Genomic DNA, 20,438 nt, shown 5'->3' with positions numbered 1-20,438 from the left:
CCTGTCCCTCTTCTGCCTTCTTGTGGGGCAAAACATCCAAGTTGCCAAAGTGCTTCCCTGGCGCCGTGTCCTGCTGACAGCAGGCGTTTCCACGTGCTCCCGGGGAGGTCCTGCCTGTGCCCGTGTCCGTGTCCGCAGCCCGTTGTGGCACAGGGCAGCACGAGCACCATGCCCTGCAGAGCCCCCCGCGCTGCCCCTGATGCCCTTCCTAGTCCTTCCCGTTTGCCGCTGCCCTTGCTGAACCCGCCAGGCTTGTCGGTGTCCTCGGCCTTTGCCGAAGTTGCCGTTTCCCTGTTTTGCCTCATCTCCCCGGCTGATCTGGCAGTGCTTCCGCTCTCGCCTGCGAGCGCACGGTGGTGCCCGACCAGGCACGGGGACTGTGTCCCGCCCGGCCCCGCTGCAGGGCCCCGCACGGGTTATCCCACATCAGCCCGACATTGCAGTGACCCCGAGCGCATCTCGGCATCGGCGGGAGGCAGCAGCGCTGCGGGCGCGCGGCCGAGCGCCCCGCGCTGCCGCTCAGCGGGCCGGGCGCCGCTCGCAGGGCGACAGCCGCCGGCTGGAGGACGCCAGCGCCTACCTGGCACTGCCCTCCATGAGGAGCGCGGCCGAGCCCCGCGCGGCCCCCGGCGCCTCCTTCCGCGCCGGCACCGCCGCGGGCATCAGCGTGTCCGCCCGGGACAGCTTCCAGATCGCCACCCTCATCTGCTCCACCAAGCTCACGCAGAACGGTGAGTCCGGCACGGGGCCGGGCGCTCCCTGGGCCACTTGCTCACACCGACTGGCTACCTGTGCACTAACCTGGCAGCAGCGCCTGGCGAGCCAGGGACTACGGGGGGCAAACGGTGCCCGCGCGAACAACCGCACTGCGTGTCCTGGGAGCTGCGGCTCGTGCCCAATCCCGGCCCCAGCAGCGCCCGAGACGCGAGGCAGGCGGGCGGTCACCCATGGGGTGGCACGAGCAGGTTCCCCTGGGCTGCATCCCATGGGGCTGTGGCCAGGGCCTGCTTCTGGCTGTGCCAGGCCTCATCACGCTGCGCTGTGCCGTGCCATGCTGTGCCGTGCTGGCTGGTGCTGTGTCCCGCTGTGCCTCACTTTGCCAAGGCAGGTGGTGCCTTGCCATGCCTTGCTGTGCCATGCAGATGCAGTGGCACGTTGGCCAGTGATGCTCAATGCCGGCAGCGCTGGGGTTTGAGGCCCTGCAGGGTGACATCTCCATGCAGTCTCACGCGTGCCCGGGTGTGCTCGCGCTGCGGCGGCAGTGCCGGGCGCGCGGCGCTCACCCCTCGCTCCCCGCAGTGAACCTGCTGGGGCTGCTCAAGTGGCGCTCGAAGCCCACCCTGCTGGCCGGGAACCTGCAGAAGCTGATGAACGTGGACGGGGGGGAAGTCATCAAGGTGCCCTCGCGCCCCGGACCCTTCCCCAGCCCCGGCCGGGGCCTGGCGGGACGTCGCTGTGCCGGTGGGCGCTGGGGCTCGCGCCGGGGCTCTTGCACCGGCAGCGTCACCACGTCGGCCGCACGCGGGGCAGCTCCCGGCTCCCCCGGGCACCCGTCGGGTCCTGGAGGAAACGGCACTGGCGCCGGGGCCTCACTGCCCTCCCTGCCCACCCAGTTCCTGCAGGACACCCTGGACGCCCTCTTCTCCATCATGATGGAGAACGCGGACACGGACGTCTACGACGCGCTCATCTTTGACGCCCTGGTGAGTACGTGCCCTCCTGGCTCCAACCCAGCAGGCAGGACAGGGCGGTTCCAGCCCAGCTTTGCTGGCCCCGGGGCTTGCGCAGCCCGGGCGCGGGCGCCGCTGCTGCCCCGTCCGTGTCCCCACAGGTGTTCATCGTGGGGCTGGTGGCCGACCGCAAGTTCCAGCACTTCAGCGCGGTGCTCGAGGCCTACATCCGGCAGCACTTCAGCGCCACGCTCGCCTACAAGTGCGTGCGGGCCGGGGGCCGGGCGGCGGCGCCGGCGCGGGGCTCACGCGCGCGCTTCCCGCAGGAAGCTCGTCGCGGTGCTCACGCAGCACGTGGCGCGCGCCAGCCGCGGCGAGCCCGGCGAGCCGCTCACCCGCACCTTCAAGGCGCTCGAGTATGTCTTCAAGTTCATCGTCCGCTCCCGCCGCCTCTTCGCGCAGTAAGTCTGGCTGCCGCCTCCCTCCCCGGCCCCGCGCTCGACCGCGTTGGCGCTGGTGCCCGTGCAGACCGCGGCGCTGGTGCTTGTCTGTGCCGTGGTGCTGGTGCTTGTCCCAGTTGTGCTGGTGCTCGTGTGGGTGACGGTGCCTGTGCACGTGCAGGCTGCAATGCTGAGCTCTGTCCAGTGCCAAAGCGCTGAGATGCTCCGCGGTGCCCCGTGGTGCCCACGGTTCTCCCCGGTCTCGCACGGGAGGGCACAGAGCAAATGGGGCATCTCAAAGAGCTCTCACCAAAGAAAGCCAGTTATACGGAGCGTTTGCAAAGAGCCCCATGAATAGGTCTGCGTTAAAATAAAGACCTCCCTCAAGACATTTAGCATTTTTATTCATCTTTTCTTTTTCTCCATGATCTTAACAGCAGAATAACACGAGCTCTTCAGATCTTCTAAACGCTTAAAAGGGCGCTAAATCCCGCACACGCTCCACAATTCAAAGCAATCGGGTTGTAATTAGAACAAGCTAGTGCAGCTCGCTGCGTGTTTGCGCGTGCTGCGGACGCGCCGGGAGCAGCTCTTCCCGCCCGGCCTCGCTGCTCCCCGCCGGGCGCTGCGGGCGCTGCGGACACTGTGGGCACTACGGGCGCTGCGGGCGCTGCAGCGGGGGCGCAGGACGCGCCGCTGCCCGGCCTCCCTGCAGCCGCCCCTGCGCCAGTGCCGGCTGCAGCGCCCTGCCCGGCTCCAAGGCACTGCACAAAGGCCCAGGGTCGCTGTCGCTGATGCGTTTTTCAATGATTTTAAGATGCATGGTATTTATGTACGCTGTCCGTAACGTGATATTGCAGAATTCTGTAGGCAAGAGTTTAAGATGGAGGTGAGCTCAAAAATGCCCGCTATTGCAAAGGGACGGGGTGACAAATCTACCAAATCTGCAGTGAGCAGCGGTTGTTGCCGGAGTCGCTGCTGTGGGGGTGAGGGCTGCGTGCCACCGTCCTGCTGCTCTCCTTGTTTTAGCACACGTGGGATCCCCTGCACGCAGCTCGATCCCGGAGCTCCTGCCCTTATGGCTGGTCTGTGCAGAGCGCTGGGAAATCCAGCTCCTGTGCTGAAGGAGACGGGGACAATGCCAAGAGCCGCATCCCGGGAACGAGGAGGCGCGATGGGGCTTTCGGGGGAGCCTTGCATGTTGTAGTGACTTTTTATCTATTGGATAAAGAGGCCACCTTGTGCCAGGGCTGTGGTTCGTGTTCCCACAGGTTCATTTCCCGGGGGAGGAAGGGTTTGAAAGCAGAACAAGCTGATTGCTGTTTTATAAAACAAAGGAGCAAAATCTTTGCAAAACCAAGATTCAGTAAAAATAGCCAGTGAGCAAAAAAAAAAAACCAAATCTTGTTTGTTCTACTGCAACATGCACAATTGGAAAACAAAACACATCTTGCTTGTCACAACGGGGCTGGCGCTCCGAGCGCAGATCAGATTAGGCGGGGAGATCCGCCTGCCTCCCCAGCCAAGGACGGATTACCTTCTTATTCCTAATTTCCTCCGCTCACTACCTGCAAATCTCCCACCAGCCAGCTTCCCCTTTTCACACACTCTGTGAGTGTGCTGAATAAATCAGCTCCAATGCGACCTATTTTCCACAGTGAGTTTTGATGCCGGGTCCTATTCCTGGCGTCCTGCCTGTGTTTACCCGTTCTGAGCGTTTCTGGCAGTGTTGCCAGGCTTGCGGCTGAGCTTTCCCCAATGTGTTGCTGTGTCCTGTGCCCGATATCGCAATTCCCTGTCCAGCCTGCAGCGCTTGGTGGGATGCCGGCCGAGGCGGGGAGACCCTGGCCTGCTTTGGCATGACCTCAGTGGTATAAAGTGACATAAAAAAGGCTGCTGTGCCCGTTGTGTGTGCGCCCACGGGGCTGCAGCGAGCGCGGCGCTGCGGAGGCCCCTCGTGACGCTGCGTCCTGGCCCCTCGCAGGCTCTACGAGGGCAAGGAGACGGCTGAGTTCCAGCAGTCGCTGCAGCGCTTCTTCCTGTGCCTCAACGAGCTGATGCGGTGCCCGCAGGAGGGCCCCACGCTGCTCTCCCAGGTAGGGCGCGCGGCGAGCGCGGGCGACGAGCGGGCTGCAGGCTCTGCCCCGAGCAGCCCGCTGGACGCGAGAGGCCGTGTTCAGAGATTTGCTCCTTCTGCTCCTGCCAGTTTGTTTAGAGTGGAATGCTCTTCCTGCTGGCCAAGGACAAATTCTGCAGCGAGATCTGAGCGCCCCATTGGGGTGTTTCCCATAAGAACTGCCTGTTTTGGTTGCTCTTTGGTTGAGAGCAGGAGAGACTTGCACCCTATCGCAAACGCATGTCATTTTCTGCAAGGAAAATGCACCCCTCGAGCGTGGACCAGGGCCTCTTGAGGTGCATGTGAAGCTTCAGGGAGCCCTGGGGGCCGTGTTTGTGCGAGTTGCTGTGTGCTGCTGTGCGAGTTACTGCCTTGCACATCCATGTGAGTTAGCGCCTTGCACATCCACGCGCGTCATTTTGCAGCAGCCGGACGCCCTCCTTCCCGAGGCTGCACCCATGTCTCTGTGGAGCCGCTCGGCGTGGCGGCGGGCGCAGAAGGGGCCGCTGGCTGCCCCGGTTGGCGCCACCCAGTCCTGCTCGTCCCTGCTTTGCTGCGAGCGCGGCCGGGAGCCGCCGGCGCCACCTTCGCTCGCTCCCCGTGCGGCTCCTCGCCCTCCTTGCTGCTCCCGGCCGGCCCTGGCGCTCTGTGACCTGTCCGCATGGACACTGAGGAGGTTTCTCGCAAGGTCGCTGAGAAAAGGTTTCGCTGGTGACAAAGCGCCCAGACGAAATTATTCAGCACAGAAGTGAAAAAGAGAAAGCGGTTTTAGAAATGAAAAGCATCTTAACGTTAAATGCGCGATGATGGGCTCTGAGCTGACTAACCCCACGCCTGAGCCCCGGGACCGTGACGGAAGTGCCATGACAATGTCACCCTGGTGCTTAGCGCCCATCGGGAGACGCTCACTGAAAGTTGGGAATCATGAGGAAGGGAATCGGAAGAAAGCAGAACGTGCCCTGTGCTGCAGCGCAGGGTCTCCACGTTGTGGGCAGGCTGCTCCATGGATCTCCTGCCCCATCTGCCTCTTCGTTGTGGAGGAGGGACAGGGGGGAGAGCGGAGCGAGGGCTCCCGGGGGCTCTCCAGCCTCGGTCCTTGTGCCAGGTCCCTGCTGGGGTTTACGGTGCACCCTTGTCCCTCCGTGCTGAGCAGCAGGGAGCGGGTCGGGCCCCTGGGTGGCCCCAGGGTTCGGGGTTCCCCCCGGGTCCGACCCCCGGGTTGGCAGCCGCCCGCGGGGCGCAGCGGCAGCAGCGACATGGAGACGCGGCCGCCCCAGCAAACTCTTCTGCTCCAGGCGGCGGCAGAAATCGGAGGGTTTTCACCTCGCGGCCAAGACTTTTGCTGTGAAAAAGCGGTAGGAGGGAGTTAATCCCCTATGGTAAGAGGGATAGATTTGGAAATCTGCAAGGCTAGGCAATTTTCCTCAGCAGTTAAAACAGAACCCAGAACCAGCTTCTGGAAGAAACTCTCCCTGTGCCAGATGCTCAGGAAGTCTCACGACACTGGAGAAATTCCTGCAGAACCTGGAAAATCCCAGCAAATCTCATGCTTAAGGGGCAGCTCGGGGCCGTGCTGACTGCAGAGCAAACAACCAGCATCGATCCTGGGTCTGCCGGGCAGGATGGGATCAGAAAAGGATTGTAGGATGGCAGAGCAGTTAATTGCTGAGCAGTTAATGTTAATTGCTGAATAGTTAATGTTAATCGCTGCGGCGCTCCTTAGCCTGGAGTCTAACAAAGCCGGCAAACGCAGCTGCTCCGCGTCTGCCGCTGAGGCAGAGCGCGAGGAGGGAACTGCAGTAACGCACGGGCGGCAGCGCCGCCCGAGCAGGGGCCTCGCTCCGAGTTCCACCAGCGCCCCAGGAGTTTAGAGAAATAACACCTGCTTCATCGCCCTAATGCATATCTCAGTCCTGGAAAAAGCACCCGTGAGCAGAGCAGGGCGGGGGGCTCTGTGCGCAGCGTCGGGGTCCGTAAGCGCTTTGGGAAGGTGGTAGGGGATGCGCTTAGCAGGGGATGCACATCTGGAACAGCCTCTGCTGCCTAACCCCGCCGTGCTGGCTCGGGGGGAAGGACGGGCTCAGCGCAGGGCTCAAGGGGGAGATGGTTGCACCTGCGTATGCGGAGGTCGAACGTGAGCAGGGCCGTGGCCTGAGCCCCGCTGAGCCGTCAGGATGTTGGGTGCCTCGGGGGGCCTGTGCTCCGGCGCCTCAGCCTCTGCTTCCAGGGTGCCAAGTGTTCCCGGCACAGGAATGCGGAGCAGCCAGGGACACGGCAGCAAAGCACCCGCATGCGCAGCCACGTCTGCACTGGAGAGCGGCCGCTGCTCCGAGACGCAGGCCGGGTGTCCCCGACCCTCACGGCTGCTGGCCGCGGGGTCCCCCGGCCGCGGGCTCAGCGCCACCTCCGTTGCAGGGAGCAGCCCTGAAGTACCTGCCTTCCATCCTCGAAGACGTCGTGGGGATCTTCGACCCCTCCGCGCTGGGGTGAGCGCCGTCCCCGCTCCGCGCAGCCCCGGCCCCGTGCGGGCCGAGTGCCCGGTGCGGTGCCCCATGACGCGGCGCCCGCGGCCCTCACCCCGCGACGCGGCGCCCGCCGCCCTCACCCCGCTCCGCTTGCAGGGCGCTGCTGCGGGACTTCATCGGGAACCTGCCCCCGCAGCGGCTGCTCAGGCAGAAGCTGCAGTCGCTGACGGACATCGTCAACAGCAAGGTGTTCCAGCACGGCGGTGAGCGGGCGCGGGGACAGCCGCACGGCTGCCACAGGGAGCGGGGCCGGGGCCGGTGCTGCCGAGCCCCCACGGTGCCGCCGTGGCCCCCGGGGCTTCTCCAGCTGCAGGGAGGGCGGTCACCGGGGAAAGATGGGGGGACCTCCTGTCTGCTGTGGGGCACAGGGTGCGCGGAGGTGCCGTGGGCACCCCTGGAGAGGCACAGGGCTCTGCAGAGGGCAGGACGAGGCGCGAGCCCCTGCCCTCGGCCGCTGCAGAGTGCCGGGAGCTGCTGCTGCGCACGGCCGTGCCCATCCTGCAGGAGCTCGTCGAGAGGGGCGAGGAGGAGGACGCCTGCATCGCGCTGCTCAGCAACATCCTCGAGGTGCTCTACAAGGCCCACAAGGTAAAGGCGGCTTCTCCTTGCGAGGGGAAGCCTGGGGGCACGGCAAGGGAGGGACACGCCAAGTTAGAGTCCAGGCACAGCCAGGATATGTTTGGACCAGTCGTGCTTCACCAGGCACTGAACGGGCTGCTGGTGCCCTCTGCTCCCACGAGGCTGACACTCACTTGTTTCTATCGCCCCTGCCCAAAGAGGGGGATTAAAACTTCCCCCATCCATGCCTGGCTTACAGCAAACCGCTCTCCTCGCCTGCACGGCTCCTGCGTGCGTGAATCCCGGGCACTGCCAAGGGCCCCTCCATGGTGCCTGCTCGGGCAGTCGGGACAAGCATGTCAGCACCGCCGAGCTCCATGTCCCCTTCTGCAGCAGGCAGCCTGCTCTGAGGCCGAGCCGCTGCTCCTGGACCCGGTGATTTTGAAGGTCTTTTCTGACCGTGATGATTTCTGCCCCCCGTGCAGCAGTGCGAGTGCTGCAGGGCCCCTCGCCAGCCCCGGGGCTCGGTGGCCATGGCACAGTGCCCCACGTTGACGTGTCCCGTCACGGAGGAGCGAGGCCGCCCGTCAGAGGGGACTGTCTGCAGGCAGCCGAGCAAAGAGCGGCCACGGGCCTGCTGGCAGCCAGCCTGCCTCAATAGCGATCTGCGGGTTTCTACGGAAAACCCCCTCACTGCAACTTTTCACTGGGGGGAAGAAGATGTTTTCAGAGAGAGCAAAGTCTGAAGCCGCCAGAGAGAAGATGCCCGTGCGGCTGCCTGGGAGCTGGGAGCAGAAGCCGGGGCAGAGGGCCAGCCGGGCGGCCACGGGAGCTGCTGGGGGACCCCAGTGGGACCCGCTGGCCCCAGGTCCCGCAGTGGTGCTGGTCGGATGGGGACGTCGGAGCGCGGTGCTCGCTCTTGGCGCTCACAGAGATCCTGGTTCCCTGTCCCGTGTAAATCATGATGCTGAGCCAGTTCACAGCCTCCCGTCCGCTGGCCGTGTGTGTCCCCGCGCTGCTGAGGGTCCAGCGTGGTGGTCCCGATGGAGCTGCTGCAGGAACCCCAGGGCTCTGGGGCTGGAGGTTGCCCCGACTCGGTGGCCGCACTGGTCCCTCGTGGCTCTGGGGTTGGCGCTTGGGCTATGGGCAAAGCGAGGGGCAGGGAGGCCTGTCCGCACCGACACAGGCAGCGGTGACCTTGGAAGGAGCAGGCTGCTGCCATGCTGCCCATCGCGGTGCCACCCACCACGGCCGCCTCCCCGCACCGCGCAGGCAGCACCGCTGCGGGGGGTCTTGCAGCACCGTGACTCGTGGCACCTTGCAGGGCACGGCGAGGAAGCACATCCAGCTGCTGCTGGACCGGCTGCTGCCCACCGTCAACCGCAGGGTGATCGTCCTGGAGCGGGAGAGCAGCCTGCGGGTGAGCACGGCCGCACGCGGGGGCGTGGGCGGAGGGGACCGGGTCCGCGGCAGCCTCCGTGGCGGGATGCGGCTCTGCGTGCCGGGTGCGAGGGGTGGGCATGCACGGGAAGCGTCTTTGGGATGGGGGAAAGCTGCCTGGGAGCAGGTTCTGGGGGGAGATGGAGGGTTTGGGAGCCTGGACCCGACAGAGCGTTGCGACGTTGCCCGGCCTTGGGGCGCCCCGGTTGGCGCTGGGGTGCACAGAGCTGGCACCGGCACTGACCTCGCGCTCAACGGGCAGCGCCGCCGCCCTGGTGCAGCCCCGCGCTGCAGCGAGGGGCTCTTGGCATCGCTGCGGCTCCCCCCGTGCAGCTCCGTGCTGGCAAGGGCAGCACGGGAGCAGTTTGGTGCTCGGCCCGGGCAGGGTGACGCGGCCCGGCCCACGCACAGAGCAGGGAGCAGGCGGCAGCCCCGCGGTGCGGCCGCTGTGAACCTCGTCCTCAGGGCACGCAGTGAGATGCAGTGAGCTGCACAGTGCTCAGCCGTGGGCATGCAGTGAGCTGTGCGGTGTTCGGGCATGCAGCAGGCTGCACAGTGCTCAGCCACAGGCATGCAGCGAGCTGCAAGGTACTTGGGCATGCAACAAGCTGCATGATGCTCAGCTGCGGGCATGCAGCGACCTGCACAGTGCTCAGCCGTGGGCATGCAGCAAGCTGCAATGTGCTCAGGCATGCAACGAGCTGCACAGTGCTCGGCTGCGGGCATGCAGTGAGCTGCACGGTGCTCAGCCACACGCCGGCACATCATACTCGTCCTGGCCAGCAGGGGAGGGTGTCCCCGCCGTGTCCCCATGCGCTCCCAGCCCCGGCGCTGCAGTGCTTTGGGGACAGGCTCCCCGCCACATCCCAGGGCCTGCAGGGAGGGCCGTCTCTCGCATGCAGAGGTTATGCAACGCCAGGGCCAGCCCAGGCCACGCTGTCCCCTGTGGTGCCGCCGAGAACCCGGCTGGGCCGCCAGCCCCCAGGGAACGCGCCCCATCGCGCTGCCGTGTCCCCACCGGTTGTCCCCACTGGGACAACGAGCTCCCCGGTGAGGAGCCCGGAGCGGCCGCGCGGAGCCCTGCGCAGCCCGGGCCCGGAGCCGCTTGGAGTGCGCCGGGGTTCCCGTCCTCCTGCGGAACAGAAGCGCAGAGCCGGAGAGCGTGTACCAAAAATAGCGTCACCCTGGAATTTATTATTTTTTTCCCTAAATACAGCGGTTGCTCCCCTCGCCTCTTATTTACACGGGGGCTCTTGTACGTTAAAGGGAACAGTTAAAAATATAAAAGCTGGTGCTACCCAAACCCTAACACGGGAGAGAGGGAGAGGAGGCGGGAGGAAGCGTCGCCGTCGGCGCGGAGGCCCCCGGCTCACAGGAACCAGAAGCACTTGCGCCGGGACTTCTTGGCGTCCAGCTTGGTGGGGAGCCGGGAGCCGGGCGAGGGCTCCTGGGGGCCGGCGGCGCCCGGCGGGGAGCCCTGGCTGCCGTCGCGCTCCATGCTGCTCAGCACGCGCTGGAAGCGGCCCTCCTGCTGCCGGAAATCGTGCTCCACGCTGCGCGCGAGCGGGGCGCCGCGTCAGCCGCAGCAGCGCCGCGCGCAGCGAGCGCGCGAGGCCTCTGCGTGCGCCCCGGGCCGCCGCTGTCCCCGCGGCACCCGCGTCTCGGGGCTGGCGGCCGCGTGCCGCCTCACATGGCATCGCCCGCGCTCGCTCTGCTCGCACCAGCCCTGTCCCATCGGATCAGCGCGGCGCCCTGCACGCCCGACACGCACGTGGCGCCGACACCCCGCGCACGGGCTCCGCGCCCCCGCCAGCCCGCCGGGACGTGTCTCCTCCCCAGGCACCTGCAGCGAGCAGCCGGCAGAGCCACCGCGCTGGGAGATGCAGGGTCCGTAGCAATAGCAAGAGCAATGGCAGCGCATGCCCCACCAGGCCATCCTCCGGCCACCACCCGGGCCCTGGACCCGCTGGCCCCGCTCGGAGCTGCAGTGCCTCTTTGAGACCCCTTGCCCATATCCTTCCCTATATCTTGGCCCCGTCCTGCTCTGTGCCCTTCCCTGCATGGAGCTTGCAAACATGAAGGCTTCGTGTTGGTGGCAGCCGCAAGGACACCAGCAAATGGCACCTCATGCCCCTGGGGCAGGTGCTCCTTGGCTGGGGTCCCCACATGCCCAGCTGTTGGGACCCCCCCATCATGTGGGGGCAGCGAGCGCCGTCAGGACCCGGCAGCACCCGCCGCCCCCCGCCACGACACAGCCCCCAGCGCCGGCTGCGCGCGGAGCCGTCAGCCCCGATTAGCCGTGACAGCCCCGCGAGCCTCGGGAGCGCTGCCAGCCCCGCTGCGGGTACGCGGTGATGGGGGACGCGGGGGCGACGCGCGGAGCACGTGGGCCTGCGGGGGGGGACGTGCAGCGGGGACGGGGACGCACACAGCCCTGTCCAGGACATGGGAGCGGGGCGTGGAGCTGCCCATGCTGATGCGGTGGGTGCCTGTGTGTGCGCCAGGGCCAAGAGCAGTGCAGAGCGCAGAGCCCAGGTGCAGAGCAGCAGCCCCTCTACATGCACAAGCTGCGGCGCGCTGCATGACCCACAGCAGCACAACCCGCGCGGCCGCTTTGCTGCAATGGGAGAGTCGCTGGCGCGCACGCAGCCCCGTGCCGTGGGGCCCCGATGGCTCCTACCTGTAGATGATGCAGGCGCAGTCCCGGCAGGTCCCGCAGTTGGCGATGTCCTGCCCCGTGCGGTACGAGAGGCGCCTGTGAGCGGGGACAGTGCCCTGAGCACGGGGACCGCGAGCTGGCACCGCGCATTGCCGCCGTGGAGGGGATGGGGATGGCCGAGAGAGTCCTGGGCGCCCCAAGGAAACAGCCCAGCACCCCCCTACCGCTCACTGCTTCCTCCTGACACCTCCTTCCCCGTCACTCGACCTTGATCAGGGCATTTCTCAGCATGGGGAAACCAGGTCTTCTAATGTACCGGTTGTATCTTACATGGTGCCCGAAGCAAGTGCAGTGCCCGACCCCCCAGCAAACAGGGGCAGGCACTCCCGGCGCAATGGCACTGGCGCGGTTCCCGTGGGATTCCCTCTGCCCTTCCCTGCGTCTCCAGGCCGCTTGTTTGCTCACTGGACTGCGGCAGCGCATGGAGCCAGGCACGCAGCGGAGCTGGTTCAGCTCCCGTGCGGAGCAGAGTGACTCCGGCCACAGGAGCTACCTGCCCGGGCCGCGCAGAGCCACCGTCCATGGTCCTGCAGGAGTCGGTGGCTCTGCGCGGAGGGGCAGCCCCGCGGCCGGGCACGCGGGTCGGGGCCAGGCGCTGCCAGGGGCCAGCAGCGGCTCCCGACTGAGCCTGGGATGGGCAGTGGATGGACAGGCCAGGGCTCTGGAGCCAGCACAGGCAGGGCCCCTGTCCTGGGAATGGTCCAGGATGGGCCCTGTGCCCCCTGCCTGCTGCCTGCACAGGGAACCCCCCGCCTTGCCGCAGCGCCGGGCTGTGCCGAGCCGCAGGCGTCAGGGACACGAGGTGCCCCCGCGGCCGCTGCTCACCCGTCCCGCTGGGCCTCCTTCTTCTCCAGGTCCTGGATGACGTCCAGCAGCACCCGGATGGTCTGTTGGCTGGTCTCCAGCACCCCTTCCAGGGACTGCAGCTGCGTGCGCAGGTCCCCCCGCTCGCCGGGCCCCGCGGGCCCCTGTCCCTGAGGTGTCCGGGCGCTCTTGTCCCCCGCCGGCGGCGCCGCCTGCCCGTTGGCCGCGGCCACCAGTTGCAGGAGGTCCTGCACGTGCCGCAGCGTCTCCGCCTGCCGCGCGGTGAGGCCGGGCTGCGCGGGCCGGGGCCCCGGTGCTGCCGGCTCCGCCGCTGTCTGGGGCTCTGCAGCAGAGCCATGGGCCGGCGGGAGGGAGTCCTGCCGGGGGGGCGGCGGGGTGCAGCAGGGTCCCCCCCAGGGCAAGGTGCAGCGCGGGGGGTCTCGGTGTGGGGAGCCCTGAGCTGTCCGGCAGGGCCCGTGGGCGCCCGCGGCGGGGGCGGCACGTGGGGGCTGCGGGTTGTGCGGGCGCAGGCTGCGCTCCGAGTCGCTGCGTGCCAGGGGTTGCGGCGCAGCGGGCGGGCGGCCGCAGGGCACCGAGGCCGGGCGCGGGGGGCCGCCGCGCGGCCGGGCGCAGCCGGGGGCCCGCGGGCAGCGCTCGGCCCCAGAGCAGCCGCAGCGCGTGGCAGGGGCGCAGCCGGTGGCGGAACACCCGGCAGCGCCTGGCAGCGGGACACACGGAGCCCCGGGAGTCCGAGGGACCCCCACGCACAGGCCACCCTCGGCCGCTGCCGCCTCCTGGCCGCCCTCGCTGTGGGCACGGGGGGGCACGAAGGGCTTCTGGAGGCTGGGGGGGGTCTGGATGGCGGCGCTGGAGCGAGTCTTGTCGGGCTGCAGCAGTGGCTGGGGCTGCAGCAGGGGTTGAGGGAGGGTTGGGGGCTGGAGCTGGGACTGAGGCCAGGGCTGGTCCTGTGGCTGGGACCGAGGCTGGAGCAGCGGCTGGGACAGGGGTTGCAGCTGGGACAGGGTCTGGAGCTGGGGCTGGAGCAGCGTTTGGGACAGGCTCTGGCTCTGGAGCGGGGCGCAGGGCTGTGCCCAGGTCCGGCTGCGCGGTGCGGCCGAGGCACAGGGGGCCGCCGGCTCGGGGCCGAGCCTGGGGGGCGGCGAGGCACGTGGGGTGACGGGATCGTCGGCGGGCGCGGACGGCTGCGGAGGGCTCTGTGCCCGCTCCGTGCTGCCCTCCACCAGGTCCTTGAAGCGAACCTGCTGCGTGCGGTGCCGCCGGCGCTGGCGGCGGCTTTCGACGTCGGGCGAGTCGCGGTTGAGCAGCACCGAGCGCACGGGCACGGCTCTCTCCGGGGCGGCCGGGCCGGGGCCGGGGCCGGGGCCGGGGTCGCGCTCCCGGCTGGCCATGGCTCGGCGGAGGCGGCGCGCAGCGGAGCGGGGCGGAGGCGGCCCGCGTCCCGGCGCATCCCCGCGCTAGCGCCGGCCCCGCGGGCGCCCGGGCTCGCGGCCGCCCGCGCCCCGCGCCGCTGCGCTGCGGCCGGGCGGGCGGCGGGCGGCGGGCGGGAGCGGGGCCGCGGAGCCGCCCCCCGGGCCGGCCCGGCCGCCCGCGCCCATGGCCCCGGCGCGCTCAGCGCCGCGCGCCCCGGCGCCGGCCCCGGGCCATGCTCCGCCGCTGCGGGACCTGCGGAGAGAGAGCGCGCTGGGCCGGGGTCCCGCTCCCCCGCAGCCTCCCCCCGGCCCCGCGCGGGCAGAGCGCGATGCGCAGAGACAGGCTTTGATCCGCGGCGGCACAAAGGGAAGGGGAGAAGAAACCCCTTTAGCATAAACACGGGACGAGTTCACAGCTCAAACCAAGCAGAAGAAGCTGTTAAAAATAGCTGTGTCTCGCTGGGCCCTGGCACCGCGCGTTCCAAGGGCCCTGGCAGGCCCCGCGGGGCGGCACCGGCCACGTGTGGGGCGGGGGGCTCCTCCATGGGGCTGGACCCTCACGGGCCCCCCTGTATGTGCAGTGCCTGCTGTACGTGGGGCTGGGTGGGAGTGTGGGGCACCCGCTGTGTGTGGGGCAGGGCTGCGATGGGCACAGGGCGCCTGCTGCGCATGGGGCTGGGCTGAGCATAGAGCAGCCATCCTAGGCAGGACAGTCTGGGCGAGAGGCACCCCCTGCCCCACTCCTGCTGCTGCAAAGCAGCCGAAGCGGCACCGTGACGGGAGTCTCCCCACGCCGATAGGGAGCAAACCCCCGAGCGAGCAGTGGCACGAGTGCTGCCACCCCGCACGCACGCAGGCAGGGCGGCCGTCGCGATGCTGCTCCCCGCCAGACACCCCATCGCGCGGCTGATTCCTTCCCGGAGCTGGAGCCAAGCCCAGACGCTGGGAGCTGCTTGGGAGGCGGTGCCGGCGGCGGACGGGCACCGCATTAGCTCGGACAGGGAGAGGCCAGGGATGGAGCCAAGGTGGCTGCTCCGACCGGGACAGAACTGCGGGGCCAGGAGAGGGTGGCAGCGGTGGCTCCGCACAGCAGAGCTGCAGGAGCTCAGCCCGGATGGTCACTCCAGCCGGGGGTATCCCTGCCCAGGGCACTAATTGCAGTGGCTGGAGGGCACCGCTGGGCAGGAAGTGGCGGCCACCAGGATACCCTGCTGCCCAAGCACGGACGCGGGAGCTACAAGGATGCAGGAAAGGCTGTAAATCACACATGCGCCAATGGCACTTGAGAGCAGCCCCAGGGAAGCCAAACACCAAAAGTTGGAAATCTCCCACTCATCCTCCTGCATCCGCGGCACAGTGGGATTTAGTGCCGCTCCCGCCGCGTCCTCCCACGCCGACAAGGAACCGCAGGACGGTGCAGGGGAGCCCGGCTGCTGCGCCATGGGGCAGCCCAAACCCGGCCCTGCTGCCGGTCCGCCCGGACCCGCCGCTCCGGGGGGCTCTGTGCGCAGAGGGGTGGCGCTGGCCGGGGCGGGCAGAGCAACAACTGCAACAACAACCGAGACGTGACTGCGCGGGGACCACAGAGGTGGACAGGGGACATGGACGGCCGAAGGAGGAGACTTGTCCCAGCCCTCTGCGCTGCAGAGGTGACTGTCCTTGGGCACCTGGGAGCGTGTCCTTGGGCACCCTGGGCAGACAAGTCCCAGGAGATCCAAGAGATGCGGAGAAGCCCCGAGGCTGGAGCAAGGCTCCGAGCCCCCCCTGCTGCAGCAGGTTTCCACGTGCCCCTGGCACCTTCGGTGCAGCAGAGAGCACCGAGAGCCACAGGACAGGTGGCCTGCACGGTGACAACAGTGAGGTGGACACGGACCTCACTAATGTCCCATGAGGGACAGCACCGCGCTCCAGTCATGCCAGGCTGCTGCACTGGGCTCTGGAAAACACGGCTCATCGGGTCCATGTGCTGTCTGCTTTGATGAGGCTCCAAGTTTGGTCAACGGAGGTAAAAGCAGCGATGGAACGGACCGAGATTTCTGTAAGGCATTTGACATTTGGACGAGGAACGCAGAGCGATACCAAAGCAATGTGGCACACGTTAAGTGGATTAAAAACCGGCTAACCAGCATGTCTCAAAACATAATCATCCAGCAGTCATCCCCAATTAGCCGTGTTCTGCTCGCTCTGTGGAGGGGCAGAGTGTCCCTGGGCCACTGACCGCCCAGGAAAGTCAGCACCCAGCAAACGTGCAGGTGACACGAGGAGAGTGACAGGGGATGGATAAGACATGCGTAAAGTGCAGGAGGAGAGCGACACGGGATGGATAAGACGTGTGTAAAGTCATGCAAGGAGCACGCAGCACCAGAGGGGTTTCTGCCAGGGGAGCAGCTCTCTGGACACACTGTGCCCTGGACAGCTCTGCCCAACACAGATGCAGGGTCCAACAAGCGGCAGTGGCTCAAACCTGGAGCCAGGCACGTTCCCAGGAGCAGTGACTGGCTAAAGCGTGAGGCTGTATGAGAGCAACTCGGAAAGGATTTACATGGTGGCAGATCTCCTGTCTTGGCAATTTTTTAAGGGCTGGATGTTTTTCTCCTCTTGTTCATGCGGGAGTTACAAGCGCATGAATAAGGTGAGACAGCAGGTCACATCGGATGATTTATGGAAAAAAAACAGATGACGCCAATGCAATGCAATAGATGACACGAGCACTCCGACAGCCCCAGCTCTCTGGTGTAGATGGAGGCTGCGGCTGGGAACGGATGTTCTTACCAACTGAAGGCAACCTGGATGCCAAGGAAGCATCTGGGACCTCTTCCCCAACATCCAGTCGTCAACACCACCAGACTCCAGGTGCTGATTCCCACCTAGGTCTAGGGCTTTCTCCTCCCCACTGCAAGCACTAGGTGTCTGTCCCAGTGACGGGGATTCATGACCAAGGCTGAGGCTCTGGTTCATGATTCAGCCCCACTGCCATCCTCAGTGGCCTCCTTGCAACCAGTGCCAAGTCCAGTGCCACAGGCAGCCCCTCGGCCCAGACCCTCCAGCTGCAGCACCAAATGTGGCAACACAGGGTCCCGCTAGCCCCTGTGCCCACGAGCGGCTCTACCATCTCTCTGGCCAGCTTGGACACTTTCTTCACCCGTCCTCCACCCCTTTCCCCTGTAAAAATCTGTGGAAGAGGGAAAACCAGAGCAGACACATAAATCTTCTTCCCAAGACATAGGAAGCCAGGAGATTAGACTTATGAGAGAGGAAGTCACATTGTGGTAGAACCGTGCAGGAGAACAGCAAATGACCCAGCTCTGCTCACTGGCACCACCAGTTCTCCCGGGACAAAATCTCTGCTTTCCCTAATCCCTGAGAGGGAAGGAGTTGCTAATGGCTGCAATGGGAGGCACCAGATGCTGAGGCATTTGCTCGCAGCTGATGTCAGAGCAGAAGCCAGGTCCACCGCACGCCAGTCGGTAGAAGCTAATCCCATCCTGGCTCGGTGTGTTTGTAGAAGACTCGGTGTGTTTGTAGCTAGAGCCGAGGCCGCGTGTGACCGTGGGCGCAGGACTGAGCGGGACCCCTGCGGCTGGACCTGTATCCGCTCCTCGCTGAGGACGCCCTGCCACAGAGCCAGCTCAAGCCTTGCTCTTCTGGCTTCTCCTGGAGGCTCCTCCAGAGCCCAACTGCTCCGAGGCTTATGAACCTCCTCATTTCCTGCAGGCACTTAATCATGGACAGTTACATCCGCTTGTTTTTGTGCCAATACAGAGCTTCCGCTCGAACAGCGTTTCTCCCTCCTTAGCATTTAGCCCTCCTGCGTCCACAGCGAGCAAACACGACCTTGCCCGGCGACATTTGGCAGCGTTAGGCAAGTCCAGGCCGTCTAGTTTCTTCTGGGGCCGGTTCCTCCTTCACCCCCCGGCCGCTGCCCGCGCCAGCACCTTCCAGCACTCGAGGTCTCGTGCTCTGCTCGAGCGCTGGGGCGCTCTGCTGAGGAACCCGGCCTGGTGCATGTGGGCACAGCACGTGTCACTGCCCCTGCGGCTGGGAGCCGGCCCGAAGCGACACCTCCGTGACGCCACCGAGCACACGCGCGGCAAGCATCAGTTGGGCGCCTCGGAGGATTTTTACCGGTACAAAGGTCTCTTTTCTGTGTCAGCAAGTTCCTTGTGGAAGTGGCAGCTCGCATGAGCCAAGGGATCCACACGCATCCCTATTTAGGTCACTGGCTGAAGAGCTCTGCAGGAAATTAGTCACTCTTGCAGCCACGGAGCCTGGGACAAGGCAGGAGCTGGAGCTCCCACTAGGTCCTGCCCCAGCACCCGGGGGCCAGCTCCTCCCGAGGCTGCCCTGGCCCCATCTGTCACCACCAGTGTCCCAGTGATGGATCCTGCAACTCGGGAGGTGCAATAACGTCCCCGGCATCTCCCACTATCCCCATCACACCGCTCTTCTGGCGGCCTCGGCTCTGCTCACACGCTCAGATGGAGACTCCACGTGTCAGGAGCCACAGCAAAGCACGAAGCCTTTGAGCAAGCTGCAGAAGCCAAATTACTCTGCTGCCTCCCATGGATGTGAATACGGCTGTCGCGACACCAGTGCCTATTCTCCCCGTTACTCACACGCTTCCCCCTGTCTCTCTGCAATGCAAAGGAGCATCCACGTCCCCATCCCAGGCAGGACGCGAAGAGGCCGAGCGGCCCAGCCGCGGGGCGGCCCTGTGGCAGCTCCACACACACCGCGACGTTGGCCGTGGTGCGCAGAGCCTCCCGGCAGGGGCACTTTGGGGTACTCAGAGGCCACATGAAACGGCTCAACCAGCAGCCCTGGCGACTCGGCCCGGCAGGAGCTCCTGCAGCCCTGAGCTTCCAGGGGGTGCCGCATCCTTGGGAAGTCTCCGCGTTCCATCTGGAGGCCGGGTGCGCCGGAGCCCGGTGTGCGACTGGATGTGCCCTCCCTGTGCCAGAAGCTCATGGAGAGCCATGAGCTGCTGCAGAGCCGTGTCCAGGAAAAGCCAGGACGGCCTCAGAGACAGGGCAGCCGCACTGGCCCACGCAACGCACAGTGTGACCCTCAGCATGGACAGACGGACAGCCCACGGCACGGACAGACAGCGCTCCGCAGTGCTGATACGGGGGTCTCCTTCCCCATACACATTCCCGCGGTGAGCGGGTTCCCAACGCCCCCCGGCTCCACGTGCCTTGGCAGCCAGGGCAGCTCAGGAATCAGCAAAGGTCACGACGGCCGGGGCCGCACGCAGCACCCTGGTGAACACCCGAGGGATTCGCTGTCTGAGAGCACCGGTTACGACCAAGGCCGTTTGATTACCACAGATGGGAACAAACCCACTAATTATTTGTGGCCTCTGCACGCTACCAGGCCATTAAACAATTACAGTAATTGTATCCATAAAGAAGATGACCTCAGCCTAACGGAGCTCCTACATTCAAATCCCTTCCGCTTCCCAAGCAAGCTGGGAAGGTCTCAAACACTTGCCTCTGCACCGGAAAGATGGGAAAGAAGCCGCAGAAGAGCCTCGAATTCGGGCTCCCGGCTGCTACTTCCAGAGCCTCCGGAGCATCGAGGGTGCGGGGAGCAGCAGCAGGGCAGGAGAGTTGGCTCCATCTCCCCGGAGCTGCCGCGCGCAGAGCCCGGGCACACGGCTGCTCTCCCGCTGCCGTGGCGAGCACGGGGTCACCCTGATTACTCACACGCGTCCAGCTCACGCTGCGGGCAGGAAAGCAGCTCCGCCAAGACGCTCCCCGCTTTCCCGGCAGCCCAAGGCTGTGCTCCGCGCGCGGGGAAGAGGCCCCGCGGCAGCCCCGCACGGCGCCCGCGCAGCCCCCCGCGCTGCGCCCGCTGCACCGCCGGCCACGCGGCGCTGGCGGCAGACACAAAGGCTCCGAGCGCCAAGCGCGGTGCTGGGAGCAACGTGGGCTGAATCCTCCAGCGGCGGCGGCCGTGCCCTCGCCGGGTGTCAGCGCAGCGCGCGGCACACAAAGTGACATTCCCGGAGCGGGGGGGCCGCGCGCCGGGCGGCTCCTCACGAGGCACCGCAGGCTGCCGGAGAGCCGGACCAGCGGCGCAGGCAGCTGCGGGACCGAGACTGGGTCCTGGGCCGGCCGCCTGCGGGGCCAGGGGGCTGCAGGGCAGGAGACCCCGGGTGCTCCGGCCCCAGGCTCCCCAGCACGGCGCCGCTGCACTGCCCGTCCCGTCCCCACTGGCACTGGGGCCACCACAGCCCCGACGGAGCTTCCTGCAGGCAGCTGGTGCCCGGGCTGCCCCCCATAGCCTGCCCCAACTCCTGGCTCCAGAGAGCCCATGAGCTGGTCCAGTGGCCACCTCGGCACGGTGCTGCGGGCCAGCTCGGCGTAGGGGCTCCGAGCAGGGCCCCCCAGGTGCCTCCACATAGGGCGCTTGGGGCAGGGTCTGCCCGGGCATTTCAGGACAGGGTGCTTGGAATAGGGTGCTTGGAGCGGGGTGCTCGGAATGGGGTGCTGGGAGCGGGGGCCGCCAGGCGCTTTGGGTGCCCCGCGGGCCCTGCACCCCCCCCCGCCCCAGCCCCCACGCCTCGGGATGGGGAAGGAGCGGGGGGAGCCGCGGGGAGCCCCGGGGCCGGCGGGCGCCGGGATGGGGCTGCACCGCGCAGCGGCCCGCGGCGCAGCGGGCTCGGTCGCCGGCGGAAGCCCCGGCCCCGCGCCCCGGCCCCCCGCAGCGCCGGTGCCGCCCGGCGCCTCTCCCC

The 20,438-nt window shown here is 66.8% G+C and overlaps 2 protein-coding genes across 2 annotated transcripts in view; one reads left to right on the top strand and one right to left on the bottom strand.

Moving 5' to 3' along the window:
- LOC104575977 (dedicator of cytokinesis protein 2) overlaps positions 1–20,438 on the top strand; it is a 35,719-nt gene that overhangs the window by 6,749 nt on the left and 8,532 nt on the right. The window contains exons 18-27 of the mRNA XM_088526491.1: positions 545–731; positions 1,300–1,397; positions 1,614–1,703; positions 1,832–1,932; positions 1,997–2,131; positions 4,095–4,206; positions 6,642–6,712; positions 6,848–6,954; positions 7,212–7,339; positions 8,634–8,729. Of these exons, the coding sequence (XP_088382617.1) occupies positions 545–731; positions 1,300–1,397; positions 1,614–1,703; positions 1,832–1,932; positions 1,997–2,131; positions 4,095–4,206; positions 6,642–6,712; positions 6,848–6,954; positions 7,212–7,339; positions 8,634–8,729 (1,125 nt within the window). The remainder of the gene's footprint in view (positions 1–544; positions 732–1,299; positions 1,398–1,613; positions 1,704–1,831; positions 1,933–1,996; positions 2,132–4,094; positions 4,207–6,641; positions 6,713–6,847; positions 6,955–7,211; positions 7,340–8,633; positions 8,730–20,438) is intronic.
- LOC148594406 (uncharacterized) lies at positions 10,118–13,681 on the bottom strand. Its single transcript, XM_088526479.1, has 3 exons — positions 12,294–13,681; positions 11,430–11,504; positions 10,118–10,302 (listed from the first exon to the last, which is right to left on the bottom strand). Exons 1-3 carry the CDS (start codon positions 13,679–13,681, stop codon positions 10,119–10,121), a joined length of 1,647 nt encoding a protein of 548 aa, XP_088382605.1. The 3' UTR covers position 10,118.

Source organism: Tinamus guttatus, unplaced genomic scaffold (assembly GCF_059628265.1).
Source record: "Tinamus guttatus ecotype Peru unplaced genomic scaffold, ASM5962826v1 Tinamus_guttatus_pri_ptg000247l, whole genome shotgun sequence".
Classification (NCBI taxonomy): Eukaryota; Metazoa; Chordata; class Aves; order Tinamiformes; family Tinamidae; genus Tinamus; species Tinamus guttatus.
The sequence above is the reverse complement of the archived record's forward strand: the minus strand, read 5'-3'. Positions and strand labels throughout refer to the sequence as shown.

Bases quoted from the DNA above. Each gene is read 5' to 3' on its own strand.
- LOC148594406 (XM_088526479.1), bottom strand. From the start codon at position 13,681: ATGGCCAGCCGGGAGCGCGACCCCGGCCCCGGCCCCGGCCCCGGCCCG. The intron at 11,505-12,293 runs GTGAGCAGCGGC...CCCCGCTCACAG, and splicing joins AAGGAGGCCCAGCGGGACGG to GCGCCTCTCGTACCGCACGG. The intron at 10,303-11,429 runs GTAGGAGCCATC...GCTCGCGCGCAG, and splicing joins TGCGCCTGCATCATCTACAG to CGTGGAGCACGATTTCCGGC.